General features: G+C 44.4%; 1 protein-coding gene across 8 annotated transcripts in view; it reads left to right on the plus strand.

Moving 5' to 3' along the window:
- The first annotated feature begins 59 nt into the window (after nucleotides 1-59).
- YAP1 (Yes1 associated transcriptional regulator) overlaps nucleotides 60-18,620 on the plus strand; it is a 100,349-nt gene continuing 81,788 nt past the window's right edge. For 3 of the 8 annotated variants that reach the window (XM_048493739.1, XM_048493741.1, XM_048493744.1), the window contains exons 1-2: nucleotides 60-733; nucleotides 16,077-16,321. In XM_048493739.1, coding sequence (XP_048349696.1) covers nucleotides 431-733; nucleotides 16,077-16,321 — 548 coding nt within the window. In that variant the 5' untranslated portion in view covers nucleotides 60-430. The remainder of the gene's footprint in view (nucleotides 734-16,076; nucleotides 16,322-18,620) is intronic. The other 5 variants (XM_048493742.1, XM_048493745.1, XM_048493743.1 and 2 more) reach the window with 3 other exon arrangements.

Raw genomic sequence — 18,620 nt, forward strand, 5'->3', positions numbered from 1 at the left:
CTGCGCAGGCGTAGTCAAGTCGCGGCTGGGATTCTCTTTAAGTTCAGTGCGGTCGGGCGTCGAGCAAGGAAGGAAAAGGGGCGGAGGGCAGAGCAGCTCGCCGGCTGGGCTGAATTAAGTCCCGTCGAATTCGGTGCGGGCGGGCTCGCGCTGGGCGGAGCTGGCTCGGGCGGGCGCATCTGCGAACTTTTGTTTGGGAGTGTTTGTGCGCCCGTGAAGTTTGATAACTTTCCATTATTTATTATTGCCGTTTCCGCCGCTTGCCCGGGCCGGAGGAAGAGTTGCGGCGGCGGGGCTGAAAGGAGGCAAGCAAACCAGCAGAGGGGCGACCTAGAGAGCAAGAGGCCGCCGTCGGTACGGGGCATGCGGGACGGCGAACCGGGAGCTGCGGCTTAAAGAGAAGCGGCCGAAACAGGCAGGCCGGCCAGCCATGGACCCCGCCGGGCAGCCCCAGCAGCAGCAGCCTCCGTCGGCGGCCCCCCAGCAGCCGCCCTCGGGGCAGCCCCCTCCAGCGGCGGCGCCTCAGCAGCCCGGCGGCGCCGCGTCTGGGGCCCCCCCGGCCGGCCACCAGATCGTGCACGTCCGGGGGGACTCGGAGACCGATCTGGAGGCTCTTTTCAACGCCGTCATGAACCCCAAGGGGGCCAATGTGCCCCACACGCTGCCCATGCGGCTCCGCAAGCTGCCCGACTCCTTCTTCAAGCCGCCCGAGCCCAAGGCCCACTCCCGCCAGGTGAGCCCCAGCCGCAGGAAAGGTGGGCGGCAGGGGGGCTGGGGAGCAAGGCGCCAGGGGGCGCTCGGGAGGGAAAACCGAGTATGGGGGTGGGGGGTGAGGAAGAGGAGGCGGCAGCGGACTCTCTCTCCCCCCCCCCCCCCCGTCTTTTTGCTCGTTTGGTGCAACTTTTACAAACTTTTACCAACTCTGTCTGTAGACCTCTCCTGTTTAATAAAGCAAGGCGATGAACCACAGAAAGAGAAGGGATCCCCAGGTTTTTTTTTTTTTTTGCTATGGCATCTCCCTTGGGAAAAGACCTTACGACCCACAACTCCCACGAATCTGACTTAACCCTTAGGCAGCCTAATAAGTTTGCATTTTAAAGAGTCTAAAATGCAAACTTTTTTTTTTCATCAAGAGTCTAAATTGTAGAATCTGGAGGGGATTGAAAAATGCCTGCTCGCTGAAACCCCAACCTTTTCAACCTACATTGTAGGGCACGTTTGTCCCGACTTTTTTTCGCCTCTTGTGGGACTGAGCGTGGTGCGGTGCTTAGCGCCTGGGTAGGCCCTCTTAAAGGTCCAAAGAGGTCCGGCCCAGCCCAGCTTCCACTTTCATGAGGAAAGAAAAATAACAACACATGATATGCACTTAAAAAAAAAGTTGCGAAACTCTTCTAGAGCCAAAAAGTTAACAGCTTGGAGGCCTCCTTCCTTGAGTTTAAGGGCTAGGTCAAATGGCTCTCTCCAGGACCTGGCAGAATCAAATTCAGGTCTTCATCTTGCCATGGAAGCTTGCTGAGTGACCACCTCCCCTCCTTCTAGTGACCAGCTTTCACCCTAGCCTACCTCACAAGGTTGTAATTGTTAGGATCCAGATTTGGGAATTAGGTGGGAGTGGGTAGAACTATGAAGCTGCTTTGGGGCACTGTATGCATGCGGGATGAGGGGAGAGAACTGGAAACAGAGTAAACATCTAAGCAATTATTTATCTGAATCCTTTCCACCCCACACTTATCCAAAACCCTTTTCGCTCATAACCCTGATCATAGTACGTAGAAGAGGGAGGCTTCTTCTTCCATTAAAACTACCATGCGTAGTAATGGGTGAGAATAATAATCATATCTTCCATCCACAGAGCTGCTGCCAGCCCCTGACCCCATCAGGAGGAATTGTCTTCATTGGGACGTGCAGATTTGACTCTGCAGTGCTGTTCAGTACAGGGAGTTTGGGGTCATCACCATCATCGGCATTATAATGATTAACAATAATAAATAAGCACTGCATTTCACAGATGTGCAAAAAGGGTTTGGGGGGGAGGGAATTGACAACAGGTCCTTACTGTTAAATATTGTCTGCCTACATCTCCAAAAAGTACAAGGTAAAATGGATGCAAACTTTCAGAACAAATCAGTACTGGCCTCCCACACATTTAATTTGTCCTGAGGATTGGGGTGTGTGGGGGGGAGGGGGAGAATGTGTAGGCTGGTGTTTCCTGGGGGTGAATTACTACATGTGCCCTGCCGAGCTCCGGAAGCTGCCACATCTGGTTAAATAGACCTGCCTGTTTAGCAAAACAGATGTTTGCACACTTTCCATTAAGGGTATATGAAAAATGAAGTGTTGTGTGTGCGGGCGAACCATTCAGAGCCGGGAGGAAAATGGTTTCCAGGTCAGAGGGTGTGACTTCTCAGCCAAGTTGGCTTTCCTTCTACAGTACCTTGTGATGGATCATGAAGTTGCTTGCCTTCCCCGTGGCATGGATCTTCTTCCAATTTCTGCGTCGCATCTAGAGCAAAATTCAGCTGTGGCTCTTTTTTTAGCTTGCAGAGTTGCTTTGAGGGCTTTTTTTGGCACTGTCTGATGTGTTGGCACTGTTGTGTATATTATTTCCTGCTCCTAGTTTTTTTTTTGGGGGGGGGGGGGAACGATATCAGGCTTTTAAGGTTTTCTCCAAAAGCTTCATACAAATGTATATCTTCTTGTGGGTGTAAAGGCGGAGGTGGGGAAATGAGAGCCCCTTACTTTGTTTCCCATGTTACTTTCTGTTCCTTTTCTAGGCCTCTTAAGTGGAGGGTGAGCCTGGACTATCTTTTTTATCCTCTCTGTGACTGACCTTGGCGACCGTGTGGGCAGATTGGTATTCCACGCATTCCTGGTGCTTGCTATGGGGGAGCAGCCCAGCTTTTCGGGTCCCTCGCCTCCCTGGCCCTCGGGAGTGTCGGGTGTTGATGGGGAGGCTGAAAACGTGGCTGCAGTAGATGTCTAACTCTTCCAAGTAGGAAGGCTGCGTGTTTATGAGGAGGAGGCAGCACTTAAGGTCCTCCACACTTGTGAAATTTTGGCTTTGCAGGGGAACTTGATGTTTCCTCTCGTTCCGGCCGCAGGGGAGAGAAAATAAACTGTGCCTAATTCATTTGTAGAGGAATATGGAAGCATCCACTTATCACCCTTGCGCTGTAGTTCTGTTTTTCCTCTCTGTGACGCTTTCCTGGGTAACTTTTTCCCTCTTTATGTGCCACTTCCTTCCAGGGCCCTTCCTTATTATTTGCAGACTACCACCATTCTTGCGGGAGAGTGCTGTATCCATAGTTTCCGGGCTGTATGGCCGTGTTCTAGTAGCATTTTCTCCTGACGTTTCGCCTGCATCTGTGGCTGGCATCTTCAGAGGAGCCTCTGAAGATGCCAGCCACAGGCTCTGCCTCTAGAATCGAATAATGGAAAATGTTACTAAGAATATGACCATTACAACTTCCAGAACTACCACAACAACCAGTGATTCCAGCCGTGAAAGCCTTTGACAATACATTGCCATTTTTTTGTGTGGAATCTATCATGTTAAACTTTGGTACTAAGCCTTCTTTCGGGAGGGAGCAGCCCCTTCCCTTTCCTCCATTTTGACTTTCCTTGTGAGAGCTTTAACCTTTCCTCCTAAATCCCTTCTTCCTCAGCTCTCCGCCAGGGAGGAGTAACTCCATCTCCTGGGCTGGGCCTTTGCAGGCGACTGCTGACAACTGTTTATGCTTTTCTCCCTCTGTCAGAAGGGGAATTGGAGGGGGGGAATTTCACCCTCTGTCTCCGCACTGCCGTTACAATGAGTTTCTTGCATGCACTCTCCCCCCCCCCCCTTTGCTTTCCCTCCAGTTTGTGGGAAGTCTGGTATTTTGCTCCGAGTTCAAGGCAGGTATTATGAGCTGACTAGCTCCATTTGTGTGCGCGCAAGCTGCCTAGGCCTCAACCTCGGTTTGGGATGGCAATAACTGAACTCTTGTGTTTCCTTTTTCTCTGGAGTTGGAGCCTGAAGGGCTGAAGACTATCTGAGAAGTGAATTACTTCTAAGGGAAAAGGGACTTGATCCCACCGTCCCTCTTAGTGTCTGCGTGCCGGAGTGAAAAGACGCCAAGATGTGTCCGGTGGCAGGAACTCTTCTTGTAGCTGGCACAGTCTTTACTTACTCCATGGCTCCCTCGTCACCATGTGCAAAATAAATCTTGCTAATTGCAGAGCTCGAGTGCTGTCGACATTTTGCTGATGCCATCTGTAAAGAGGATTGTTGGCATTCCTGAAGCTTAAATCAAGGTGGTGGGCCGACCACTTGTCTCCCAAGCCATTCATAAATAAGGTAAAACCTTCGCATTCAGGGGATCACCAGATTTCTTTAAATATCAATACGGATGATAAAAAAAAATGGATATTGCAGTGGCAGTTCTTGTCTACTCCAAAGCTAAGGTGCAAAATTAGGTCTTTTTATTATACGCTATTGTCACATCTTTGCTATACAGCTGGTCAAAGCATGAATGGCTGGTCTTCGATTGCTGGTGATATTTCTGTAGCGGATTATGTCAGCTTTTCCATTTATTAAAGTTCATTTTAAGAGGGACTTGGCTGTACATGCCGCTGCTTCTTTACTTTTTTAAAAAAAAACTTAAAAAAAAAATCCAGCCTGAACCTGAGCATACAACTCTCTGGCCAAGGATTAGTTCATTTGACATATATTGACAACATCCCAGTCTTAGCAACTGTAGACCATCAGAGAATGACTTCCTCTGGTTTCTTCGAACTTTACCCTGTTGCAGGTTTACCATGTAGTTTCCAGTATCTCCTTTACCCAGGCTATTATGGAAGACAAGCTACTGACTGTGTAATATATTTAATTTATTTTATGCTTTGAGAACGGATCCCCCGGCCCCATGATTTCTTATCTGCAAAGTGACGTTGACATGTATTTAAACTATGGAACTGATATCAGTGCGGTACTTTAATAAATAGGTGCTTCAATATGATTGTGTAAATGATTTCTATATATGAGAGCCAGTGTGGTGCAGTGGTTAGAGTGTTGGGCTAGTAGCTGGAGACCCAGATTCGAATCCTCACTTGTGCCATGAAAGCTTGCAGGTGACCTTGAACGATTCACATACTTTCAGCTTAACTACCTCACAAGATCGTTGTGAGGATAAAATTTAGAAGGTTTCTGTAAGAAGAATTTGGATTTATACCCTGCTTTTCTCAATCTTGTCTCAAAGCAGCTTACAAATTCCTTTCCTTCCTCTCTGCATGTCTTGTTAGGTAGGTGGGGCTGAGAGAGTTCTGAGAGAACTGTGACCGTCAGGCTTCATGTGGAGAAACAGAGAAACAACCTGGTTTACCAGATTAGAGTCTGCTGCTTATGTGGAGGTCTCGGGAATCAAATCTGGTTCTCCAGATTAGAGTTCACCACTCTTAACCGCTACACCATGTTGACTCTGTTTGGATTCCTGCTGGAGAGAAAATTGGTTTATATTATAAATGAAGTGAAATATAAATAGGTAAAGTATTGAGAAGGCAGGCCATGAATTAGTACAGTTGTATGCCATGACCCTTAAAACTTTGCAGAAGTTTGTGCATGAACAGGACATAAACTATAAATTTATGGCACTTCATTTGTACTCCTTCTTTCTCCCCGTTAAGGACTCAAAGAGGCTTTTATTATTTTCTTCTCCATTATATCCGCTCAGTAACCGTGTGAGGTGGGTTAGACTGAGCTGGGCCCATGGTCAGTAGCAAGTTGCCATGGCAGAGTGGAGATTTGAACCTGGGCCTCTTGGCATCTTAATTCGGACGCGAGGAACAGCTGGCCTGACACTGTGTGTTGTGCAGAGCGTTAAAGAGATATCTAGGACAGAAGTAACATGTAAAATTTCAACATATATAAAGCTCTGAAGGATTTATTTAAAAGCTTGACAACTAGACTTGAACTATTCAAGCTGAAGCTTTCCAGAACAAGACTTCTTCAGGTGAAAGCGTACTTCGCACATCTGTCGGATTTAAACAGGGAACCATGCAAGTTCTGCAGTCAGGGGTTGATTTAAAAAACATATCAAGTCTCATGAAATTAGAAGAATCATGACCCATTTTAGTAGATCATGGTTATTCACATATATTCTACATGAAGCTGTACATTTAAGTTAATTTGTACATTTTAGTAGATCATGGTTATTCACATATATTCTACATGAAGCTGTACATTTAAGTTAATCCTGATCTGTATGTCTTCTTGATTTATGTGTTTCATAAAGTAAAATGGGTAGCCCCAAATGACCAGAATATTCTCTTGTGACCCAGAAGTTTTGTTCCATCCCCACCCTATTCTGTATTACTGATTTTTGTTTTTTTTTTTTTTTTTTTTTTTTTTTTGAGAACTTAGAGGGTTTTGCACTACAGTTATTTTTTGATTAGAGGTTATTTATTCCCTATCTTTGATGCTAATGATTCTCTGGCTGTACAGAAGTCTTTTTGCTTAGAATTTTATGGATTTGGAGTTAGGGGAGGAGCTTCCTGCTCAGTTTTGAAGCTCTCTGAGTGACTACCTCATCAGCTTCCATTTTTCAACCTGCCCCACCACTATTTTGTGAAGATGGATGGAATATCCCAAGTGTGCTCCTTGGAGCAAGAATGGGATGCTTACTCCATCATGTGGTTTTTCCATTGTACATAATTTGGGAGACGTTTTTGATGCAATGTGTATTTAAAACAGATTTGCTAATGTCATTTTCTGCTTCCTGTGCTACATCTGGCTACTCCCGAATTCTCCTCTGAAATTAGAAATATTTTCTCATTGATTTCTCCCCCGCCCCACACACCTTGCCACTGTTAATATCTTCCTCTAGAATGCCCTACTTCTCTAGACCTGTCCCATACCTGGGGCATTCACAAGCTGGAAGGTTTCCTGCAATTATGTATTACCTATCCTACTCTGCCCAGTATATTTCCTGTGCATAGGAATATATAGCAAAGCTCACCTGAGGACAGCATAATCCTAATAACAACAACCTTTATTAGGCATATTAAAATAGGCTCCAGAGCATTACAGAGATTTCTGAAGTACAAATCAAAAGTACATTCAAAACACAGACAGATAAACTGTATTGGACGTTACTTAGAAAATTCTGTCACTTGTAGAAGAAATTTTGCTACTTTTTCCAAGAGCATGGCCTCTGTGTTATTTAACAAAAGCTCCACAACAGAGTTGTCAGAGTCTCTTTCAGATTTGTCTAAGATATTCCATGGGAGAAATTCCTAAATACCCACATATCTCGGACAGTTAAAGGGTATAAATGTGAGGCAAAGAGTCTCCCACTTGGTTTTTTTACAAGTGTGGACAGACCAATCCTGGAGAGGGATAGATAGAGTAGGCGACCCGCTACCTTTATAATGGCCAATCAGGAAAGTAGTATTACATCCTGGCCTTTGTAATGAAGTCCATCTCTGTGTTAGGGTTCAGTTAATGAATTTCAAGAGATATTTGGCTATGTGCCCTGTTTCTGAATTACTATTCAAACGACCAGAGAAGAGTAATGATTTATTTGCTTAGCCCAACAAAGGAGAATGCATTGGCTTCCTGTTCTAGAAGTCCTGGCTTTTTTTAAAGGTTTGCAGAATCTCTCATGGGTGATGGAAGCCCAGCATACAGAGATCTTCAAGAGTATTAAACCTAGAGGAGTAGATTTTTTTTGATTTAAGAGAGTTAATTACCATTAGGAGGCAAGATAGGTCTAGGCGCACAATATATGTTAAACTGCGCTCATCAGGAGTTCACAAAGAGCCATAGATTTGATCCAATGTGCTTCTGAATGTATTTCCAATGCCATGCTCTTATTTCCAAGTAGAGTTCTACAGACCAGTTTCTAAAGCATAGTACAGCAGCATATATGGGTACAGAGTGTTAAGGTACCCAGAGTATTTTTATAGAGGGAGCCAAGATTGTATTCCTTTCAGCTACTGGAAGGTTGTTTCCATGCAGCTATCCATAGGGGAACTCCCATAGAGAAGTTGCTGGAACTACCTTGCAGGTTGAAAACCTTTGGGAGAGCTGCGGGGACATATCCCACTTCCCCTGGAATGGAAAAAGGCACTTACCACCGCTGAAGCAGTGTAGCGGTAAGCTTCCTTACCTATAGCTTAGTGTCTCTCTGCATGTCTGGCCCCAGAAGTGGCTTGCTTTGTGATGAGAAAGGTTAGACCACTATGAATATTTAAAAGGACTTGGAGTGTTCAAACTATGAAAGTCCCATTGATAAATACGTATCTATAGGAAGGCTTAAAGAGACATTGGAAAAAATGACAATTTTTGATTTTTCTGGGTTTAGGATAGGAAGTTAGATGCTCTACAGTACTCCATGGAACTTTTTTCCTAAAGAGAGCCTTTTTTAAGACCCACTTGGAAGGACTTAGAGATCAATTATCACGTCATCCAAGCGTAAAAGTAGGAGTGGGTATGGGTTTCAATTTTAAGAAGAATTGGGCTATGTAGAGTTAACATCTGACGAAATCGTGCTTTTTATGAGATCATTAATAAAATAAAGTTAAAACAAGACTGGAGTAAGTGTCACACAGCCCTGCCAACACCTTTCTGGCAGGGAATCCATTAGGGGTTAGGTCTCAGATCTTGTACATTTATCTGGCGGAGGTTGTGTTTGAGTAGAGAGATTTGATTCGTAAGTAATAATCTAAGATCCCGATTCCCATCTCTGCTAAGCTTAAAGCCACAGCTTAACTCTCTAACAAGCTGGAGTCAAAGGCACTTTTCAGGAGTCAAAAAAGGCAGCAAAGATCTTAGATCATGCCGCTTTTTTGTATTTTAATAACAGGAGGTTAAGAATCATACAGTGATGATGAAGCTGATAGAGCAGCCTTTTTAAAACCATCTATTTATCGGGGTGAGATGATTTTTTCCCTCATCCCGATCCATGTACCAAAGCCCTGGCCCCAACAGATGTTTGGCATAAAAGTTTTGCACCAGAGCAGATAAAAGAGACTAATGGGTCTGTAATTAGCCGGTGACATGTGAGTCACCCCTTTTTTGCAGATATTGAGTGTTATTATTTACATTTACCCAAGATCCACGGGACAGTTTACCACCTGAACTACTCCAACCACCGAAGTAAACAGTTAGAGGGCCAGAAGGGGGGCCCGCAGTCCGAAAATGCTTTATAAAAGTCTAGGGGCATTAGATCTGGGCCCAGGTAGTAGTTTGTGCATTTTCAAGCTACAGGCAATTAATGAGTCTGATTTCTAGGACCCCAGGACTGGGACCTGCGGGCCAAAGTGCCTACTTGACTGAGTACTGTCAAGGTCATTCTAGCAAAAGAGCCAGTTCATTTATCCTCCTTCATATAGACTTTGAAAATATTCACCCAAACCAGTTCTAAGGGACTGAAGATAGTAAGACATTAAGAAGGTTGAAGTCTTATGGCTCCCTGCAGCCTAGTGATCAGAACTCTCTTGTATTTATTTACTCCTTGTAAAGCTTGCATTTAGGGCCTCCATAGGGATTCAATGGAGTCTTTAGTTTGTTTTCCACAGAAACCCAGGGTTTTGCATTTAAGCTTGGAGTCCACCAAGGAGAGAAAAGAAATAATTTCCTTGAGAATTAAAGGTTAGCATAGCTTTAGCTACTTTCGAAGGTGTTTGTAGAATTTTTCCTTAATCTGATTTTTCACCTCTTTACATTTCCTTCATTAAACTCCTTGTTCACTGGAATTTCTCAGGAGGAGTATCACTGGGACTTGGAAAGTATCTTGCAACTTTATCTATAGTGAATTGTTTCCAAAGGAGTGCCTCATACTGTTCTAGAAATTGGAGTTGGGAGGATGTATTGGAGTACCCATTAGAGTGCCCTTACCTGGCTTTAGTTAGCAGAGAAGTAGAAAGAGAACTCTTTAAGTTCCCTTTCAGTGACTCTGTTCCAAATGAATTCTCGGAGGCTCCTGAGATTTAAGCCCAAGAAGTTAAAAGAGGCTAAGGAAGTGTTAAGAGCTGCCTTTTTTCATACAAAAGCACAAGTGGCATGTGATGCATCATCCAAACCTGGCAGTCTGCTAGAAAGTTCTCAACCTGTTGAGAGCTTGCTTGAGAGACTAAGTATGTAATCTATAATACTATTACCGATTATTGTCATACATTGGGTACTTGAGTCACCTGAGACTGCGATATTGGGCTAGAAGCCATTTAAGTGCAGTAAATGGAAACTGAGAGCAAAATTTCTACAAAGTCCAGCCCCTTTCGTTAGTCAGAAGATCTTTTGATGTTCTGGTTAAGGAGAAAAATACCATGGAGGCAGTTCTCTATATCCAGCCCACTACCCAACTACAGGCAGTGCTCACGTCTTTACCCACCCTAGCATTAAGGTCTCCTGCTACCAACCCATTTCATCGCCATGTATTTAGAAAGTTGCCAAAGAAGTTTCTAGATATTCAGGTGATTTTATGCCACTACAATTCCCTTATCTTGTTGATGGAGCTGGGGGGAAGGTGGGCATTAATCATTATGGGACCTGCAGCTTTCCCTGTTACCTTTACTGTAATGTGTGCCAAGTGTTCCTGGAGCTTTGGGAGAGTCAAAGGAAACATCAGTAAAAAAGAAGTTTTGAGTAGTGTGCAAGAGTCCAGCCCCTACTTAAGCACCCTCTAGGATTCTCCTTATGCTGGGATGTAGTGTACAGGAATAGCCTTGGGATGGATTGGGTAGGAGACCAAAGTCTCTTGGAGAAGTATGATGTCATGTCACAAAGAAATGTATTGCCTATAAAATCCTGAGTTCCATTTTTTTTTGTTAATTCCAATGGCAATATTCCAGGATACAGAATCCTCAGAGGTTGCTGGCTGGTGGGGCGTCAATCCAACTTAATTAATTGCTCCAGGGAATTGTTGGGTGTCATACAAAATATCTACATCCACGTTTCCACCCACTTTGTACTTTGATAGAAGTGGGACATCTGATGCATCTGGAGAGGGATAAGGTGTTATTGGTGTTATCTGGCCAAAGGCCAGTCCTAATATTAGAGGTACAGATTGTGCCATTTTGGTTCAAGGGAAATTCTTAGAGGTAGCTCTAGGATGTGTACACCGTTCCTGATGTTCTTCCACCATTAGGTGTGATGCAGGGTCAAGCGATCCTATATATATAATCCCTCATGGGCCTCAGTAAACACATTGTTTTCAAGGATGCCATTCTCTTTGAGTTCCTGGGCCCACGATTTGCCCTCAGTAGCCATTCCTACAGCTGTATGGAGCACTCTGTAGTGATCCTCAAATCCTATATCAAGGATTCCATCCCTGCTTCCCTCCCTGAGTGGAATTTGGTCATATGTGTATTTAAAGGCGGTGGGCATTCTGCATATTGCTGGGGGTTTGAAGGTTGGGACTCAGGTGATTCTTGAAAAGTGATTAGACAACAAGAATCAGTTGGGGAGGTTGTTTGATCCTCAGTCAGTTCTGTTGTTTCCCTGTTATTTGTCTCTGCGTCCTGTGATTGCAGACGTTGGGTGTGCTCTTTGATTACAGTAAGATTTTCTTGGAGGTTTTTGAGTCTCTTTATAGTTACCTCCTGTTCTTCCAAGGGTAGGAGCTCAAAAGTTTGTTTGGCCCTGTTTTCTAGCAAATCGCAATCAGCCCATGATAGTTCAGAGTTATTATAGCAAGGATTATCATGTCAACAGCATAATCCTATACAGCTTTGGGGCTCAAAAGGAGACTAAAAACATAATAAATAAGCGCTCTCTTACTTTACCTGCCTCTCTGCCAGTAAACATTTTTTAAAGTTAGTAGTTTGTGTGTGTGTGTGTGTGTGTGTGGGTTTGCTGGTATGTCAAACTCTGCATGCCTACAGAAGCCATTTTCTCCCTAGAAGAACCAGCTTGTCAAAAGTTTCCTAGTTTAGCCTTCTCGAGGAAGATGGCTAATTAAGAGTTTGGATTTTAATTAGTATAATCTGGAATACAGTCTAAACAAAAATGAGCACGTCTCTCCAAGCCTTCAGAGCAAAGCCCTCCAGATTATTCATATAGGAATGGACAAGAAATACCCCCTCACTCCAAGATCAATTGATTTGTGGAATTCATTGTCACGAGATATGGTGGGAGCTGTTACTCTAGTTGGCTTTAGAAGGGGATCGTACAAGTTCACGGAGGGCAGGTTCATCAGTAGCTGTTAGCCAATAAATGCACAGGAAGCTGTATTATATTGAGTTGAACTACTGATCAGTATTGTCCACTGTAAGTAGCAAGGTCTCTCCAGGGTGTTGGGCAGAGATTTTTCACATTACCTACCACCTGATTCAGGAATTGAACCTGGGACCTTCTGATTGCAAAGAAGAGATTCTTCCACTGAGCCATGACCCCTCTTCTACCTCCTGTGACAGAGGTGCACTTTTTCAAGAAAGAGAATGGGGAGTGCTTAAGGAATTAGGGGAACTTCCATAGCTTAGCAGACCTCCCATGTTTCACCAAAGCAGTTCCCCTCCAAGTTCCAGTAGTGGGGGGCAGAAGCATCATTGGGAAACAGTGTTTACCTCCATCTCCAGGAAGGCTGATTGCTCCAGCTTTCCTGCTTGTTGTTGTGGGTTTTCTGGTCTGTGTTGCTGTAGTCTGGTGGTTTTTGCGCCTAACATTTTGCTCACATCTATGGCTGGCATCTTCAGAGGCATGTCACAGTGAGATGTGCCATGGACTATGCTACAGAGAAATATATCTCACTGGTACATGCCTTTGAGAACATTAGGAGCAGAAAACTACTAGACCATAGCCGCCGCCACCCCCAATCTCACAACAGCCAGTGATTTCAGCCATGAAAACCTTCAACAATACCTTTTCCATGCTTGTGTTTTAAGATGTGCTGCTCACCTGTGCTTAGAGTGTGCCAATTTTATGCAGCGAGTTAAAGTATAGTTCTCTGCTTCTCATTGTGTTGACACCTATCTCTCTTTAACATCTGTATTTGTTACTAGCTTAACACCTTTCTTGTTTGCCGAAATGTTATGCCCCACAGGGTATGTTTGGGCACACTTATCTGGAACACATGACTTCCCAGGTTTATAGGCAGCTGTTTATCTGTTAATTCCCTGCACGAGTAATGCCTTGTGTGTCTATATTTAACATGTCTCTCTCATTCCTGCAGCAGCATCACAGGGACAAAGTACATAGTACCCACAGCAAGAGTGCTGTGTAACAAAAGCCAGAAGCTGGATTTTGGAAGCTCAAGTAGCTTTTGGGAAGGAGGGACCCAAAGATGTGGAATCAGCTGGCCAAATGGAAAGGCTTAACCCTGTTGTCTTATGAGTTTATTTCATTAATTTTAGTTGTTCTGTTGTAAGCTATGAAAAAGTGGTATGAAAGCCAAAGCAAAATCAAGATAGCAGGTATCTAGTCAATTAGAACATAATTTATTTTGAAAGTTGTCATTAAAAATTGGCACAACTGAATATACCTTATGCTGAACATGAGAATTCCAAATTCATGTTAATTCAGTGAAAATAATTTAGAGTATAAAATAGGGCTCCAGAGCTCAGCCAGCTGTTTGTACTTCACATTAGACTTTAAACAGGCAGTCTGTTAATAAAAAGCCCCATATTCTTTGCAGTTTTCATTTTCCTTGGGATATCTCTATGTTCCCATATTTTCTTATACAGGAGCCCTAAGAACACGGCTGGGTATAAAACTACCTCTTGCAGACTTTCAGGAGCTCTGTGCTAAATACATTTTAATTAAAAATTGTTTTAGAGGGCAGGGTTTGGCTGAAAAAGGGAGCCAAAGTTTGTTTACCAAGGACACCCCCCCAACAGGGAGTTGCAGTAAATAGACAAACTAACTGGCAGGTAAGGAAGAACTCTCATTACTGCAGTTTTTTTTAAGTACCAGTTTTTTTTTAAGTTAAGTGGCTTCAGAAGGGCTATCTGGCCAGGCATTTGTTAACAAACATTCAAATGTAGAATCTTGTTTGTCCTGTGGACCCAAGAATTGCAAAGAGATCGTATCTGATTTATCCCCCATCCCTTCCCAGTTTTAAAGCAAGTGGACTGCAGGGACCTCATTCCAGCAGGTTCACAAAAAGTCATTCCCTCAACTGTCTTAAAGAAACACCTTGGTGGATGAGAACATCAAAGGGAATGCCCCTTGGCTTCGATCCAGTGGTGCACAAGCCCAAATGAATAACTAAAGACTAAGCAGACAGTTGAGTTCCTCTTGTGCAAGAACTCGTGCAACACTTAATACTTCTCTGTGTGTTTTGTCATCAAGTCAAAACTGGCATGGCAACTTTCGTAAGGTTTTCAAGGCAAGAGACTTTCTGAGGTGGTTTGCCTACCTCCATATTATGTCCCTGATGTTCATTCCTTGAAGGTCTCCCATCCAAATAGTAGCCAGGGTCATCACTAAGTATGTGATTGGCCCAAGATTACTGGGAGGTTTACATGGCAGAATGGGATTCGAATCTGGGTTTCCCAGATCTGATACCTTAATCACTACACTATGCTGGCTATAGCTACCTAGTGTTTTCCTTCTTTCCTTTATCTTATCGTGTCCATAAATTGGTTATGAAATGTACAAACAGCATGCAAATGTGTATAAAATAAGTTTGACGGTACAAAGTGTGGTCTTTTTCTTGCGTTTTCCCTTGTGCAACAGATTTAGCACAAGTAGGCAATTTTGTGCTGAGTCACTGAACTCAATTTATGTCGCTTTGTAGCGGGCAGATGACTATATACTTTATTTCCACCTTTCCTCCAAGCTACTGGGATGGTGTACGTGGTTTTTTCTTTCTCTATTTTATCTTTGCTGGAATTCTGAGAGAATAACTAGCCCAGGGTCACCCAGTGAGTTCACAGCAAGCAGGGATTTAAATCTGGGTTTGCCCAGACTTAGTCCATCACTAATCACTGGGCCCCAATGTCTCTAGGTGCCGACATTTTTGAGGATTTGATAGTTTATTGACTCCAATCCTGTGCAGTTGATGGTATGACTCTTTTTTTACACTTTGGAATGGTGGTGGGGAGGAATGTTTTGGGGAGTGGTCTAAAACATGGGGAGCAAAGCTCCGAAATAGCAGGAAATGTGAGGAAAGTTAACCTAAGATTGTTGCCTTGTCTCGCTTTCTCTCCCACCTCCTCTGGACTTTTGTCATCTGGAACACATTTTAGGAAAAAACCAGACCCGCATTACCGTTTGTAATGTGGACCTCATTTGTCCAGTTTTGTGTGCAAGTTTTGTAATACTCCTTAAATAGATTTCACAGCTGTCTCTGAAACCCTTGCTAAAGTTGCAGGACATAAGGGGGAAAGCAGACCTTGGGAGGAAGCCAGTGGGCAGAGGGCAAGTGGAATCCAACTGTCTGCCATTGTAAAGTAGGAAAGAACTTAAGGGCTACCTGAAAATCTTAATATGTGTGGAACCACAAATGAGAGAAAGAGACAGAAGTCTTGCCACGCTGTTCATAAACCCACTTGAGAAAATACTACAATTTAATTTGCCCGTTCAACAATAAGCATAGATTGATTTGCATGAAAACAAATTCAATACTTGCATTGTCTGATATACTGCATTGTCTGATATACTTGCATTGTCTGATATACTTCCATCCAAATAGTAGCCAGGGTCAGCACTAAGTATGTGATTGGCCCAAGATTACCGGGAGGTTTAGTGGTCTTTCGTGGCCTGTATGAAATGGCAGTAGTGTGTTTTAAGGGCTGTGGGGGCATAGTCTGGTAGGTTTTGCTCCTAATATTTTGTCTTCATCTCTGGCTGGCATCTTCAGAGGCAAGATGCATTTCCAAAATGGATTGAACCATGACAGGCCTCTGAAAATGTCAGCCCTAGATGCAGGGGTTGAGGGCTAAAACAACCAGACCATGGCCACAACGCCTGGAAAACCCACAGCACCCTCTTGTGCTCTCTGCTTGGATGCTGATATGGTACTCATTTGGGCATTAGTTTTTGCTCCTACCCTTATTTCACTCCTTTGGCCCTGGGAGCCAGTTGGTGCGGATCATGAAGCTCAGAAAAGATAGTTGTCTGCCTTGTTTATTGACAGCATTGCTTCTTTCTCTCTCTGCAGGCCAGCACAGATGCAGGGACTGCAGGAGTCCTTACTCCTCAGCATGTCCGTGCTCACTCCTCCCCAGCCTCTCTGCAGCTGGGCACGGTCTCTCCAGGGACACTCCCCCCCAGTGGTGTCATTTCCGGAGCTGCGCCGTCTTCACAGCATCTTCGCCAACCATCTTTTGAAATCCCTGATGATGTGCCCCTACCGCCGGGCTGGGAGATGGCAAAAACTCCTTCTGGCCAGAGATACTTCCTGAAGTAAGTGGGCTTTTGCTTTCCTTTATGAAAGAGGGAGGGGAACGGTGGCGGTGGCGGTGGAAAGTGCCATCAAATCACAGCCAGCTTTGCAGCAACTCTGGAGTTTTCAAGGCAAAAGGTGAACAGAGGTATTTTGTCATTGCCAGCCTTTGAATAGCAATCTTGATTTCCTTGATGATCTTCCATTCAAGTAGGAATTCAGGGCTGACTCTGCTCAGCTTCTGAGATATCTCAAGATCAGCCTAACCTGGACTGTCCGGATCAGGGGAGAGGAATGGTAGTAGTGACAAATCCTTCCTCTCTTCCCCTCCCTCCCTCCCTCCCTCCCTCCCTTCCTTCCCCTCTTCCCCTCCCTTCCTTCCCCTCTTCCCCTCCCTTCCTTCCTCCCCTCTCCTCCCAGCCCCAGCCTCACCCCGCCCCCAGCCCTTCCTTCCCTTCCTTGCTTCCTTCCCTTCCCTTCCTTCCTTCCCTTCATCCTCCCCCCTTCCCTTCCTTCCTTCCTTCCTTCCTTCCCCTTCCTTTCTCTTCCTTCCCCTCCCCTTCCTTCCCCTCCCTTCCTCCCTCCTTCCCTTCCTCCCTCCCTCCTTCCCTTCCTTCCTTCCATCCTCCCTCCTTCCCTTCCTTCCATCCTCCCTCCCTTCTTCCCTTCCTTCCTTCCATCCTCCCTCCTTCCCTTCCTTCCTTCCATCCTCCTTCCCTTCCTCCCTCCCTCCCCTGTCCACCTCAAAGTGGGCTAATTGAAGACCGTGTTTGCCTTAAATTGAGATGAACCAATGGTTCCACCGTGCCAGTCATATTGAAAATGTAGTGAGCTTCAGGGTCAGCCTGCAGCTCACTTGCAGTTTCATAGGTCACTTCTATGTGCACCGAATATTCTTGTTATATGGGAGAATGAATAGTCCAGTGGCAGAGCATATGCTACGGTATGCATGTAAGAGACACAGGGGCAGTTCCTACAACCTCCATCTTATGGAATCATTTACAGCAACACTGGAAAGATCTTGCTGCCAGAGACTGCACAGGCTATCAGAGAAGACAATTGTAGGCTCTATGATCTCACTGTCCTTGTATATTTTCTTGATGGTGGTGGAAAATGCCATCAAGTCACTGCCAACTTATGGTGACCCTGTAGGGTTTTCAGGGCAAGAGATGAGCAGAGATGTTGTGCCGTTGCCTGCCTTTGCGTAGCAACCCTGAACCCGCGGCCTTTATATCTGTGCCTTTGCCATCTCGGGATCTGCTGCCCTTCCCTCTCTGAAGAGGGTTTGAAAATGAGATTGCCGGATGCCATCTTATAAATTAGTTTAACTATTATATTTAGTTTCTTATTATCACTGCTTTTAAAGGTTTTAGCTGTTTTATCTCTATACAATGGTCATTGTGTTGTACACCGCCCAGAGCCCTTAGGTGATGGGGCAGTCTAGAAATCTGAAAAATAAATAAAAATAAAATAAATAATTTTCTTGGTGATCTCCCATCCAAATACTAATCAAAGCATACTCTGCTCAACTTTGAGATAGGTCTAGCCTGGGCCATCCCAGTCAGGGCTTTTCTTACTGATTAGTAATCGAGATGGAGAGGGAGTGGTAAAGAATTTCCTAGTTCAAATCTATTTGAAGTTTCTCTAACTGTGAGGGTTAGAGAACCTGCAACAATATCTGTACATAAGAGATGAGTTTTTGTCCATACATCCTTTTAAGCTCATCTGATTGCATGTTTGCTACACATACTTTCTGCACCTATGTAATTATATGATTAGGTGGGAATCTCAGGTGTGAGGTCCTTAAAAAGACAGGGCTTCTGGTACACAAACGACTCATCCGGATGAGGCTGTATCAGAGAGGGCTGGAGCTGTAAACAAAGAGTAGGGACACTCTGCCCCATTTTCAAATTATATTCAAATTATATTGACTAGTTCGGGAACCTATGTAGATATAATGGCTAGCTATCATCTTGAGTGTGGGCTGCAGGATGAGAATTTGAATTAGAGTTTGGGACCAGCCTTGACCCCAGGATGTGTGCAATCTAATGACTCCGAAGGAAAGGCTGTTTAGATGCCTGTCATGCTGAATCCAAACCCACTTGCAGTGATCTACACTGAAAAGATCCATAGAGAAACTGCAAAAAGCTTTTAATTTGGTTCAGTGTTGTAGCTCAAAGGAATGTAAACCTTTCAAGCTGAAGTTGAAGCCACATGAGAAGGCCTGTTAAAGCATTAACAGGGGATGTGTGATTAAGAAGAAGAAGAGTTTGGATTTATATCCCCCCTTTCTCTCCTGTAGGAGACTCAAAGGGCCTA

This window comes from Sphaerodactylus townsendi, linkage group LG04, assembly GCF_021028975.2.
Source record: "Sphaerodactylus townsendi isolate TG3544 linkage group LG04, MPM_Stown_v2.3, whole genome shotgun sequence".
Lineage (NCBI taxonomy): Eukaryota > Metazoa > Chordata > Lepidosauria > Squamata > Sphaerodactylidae > Sphaerodactylus > Sphaerodactylus townsendi.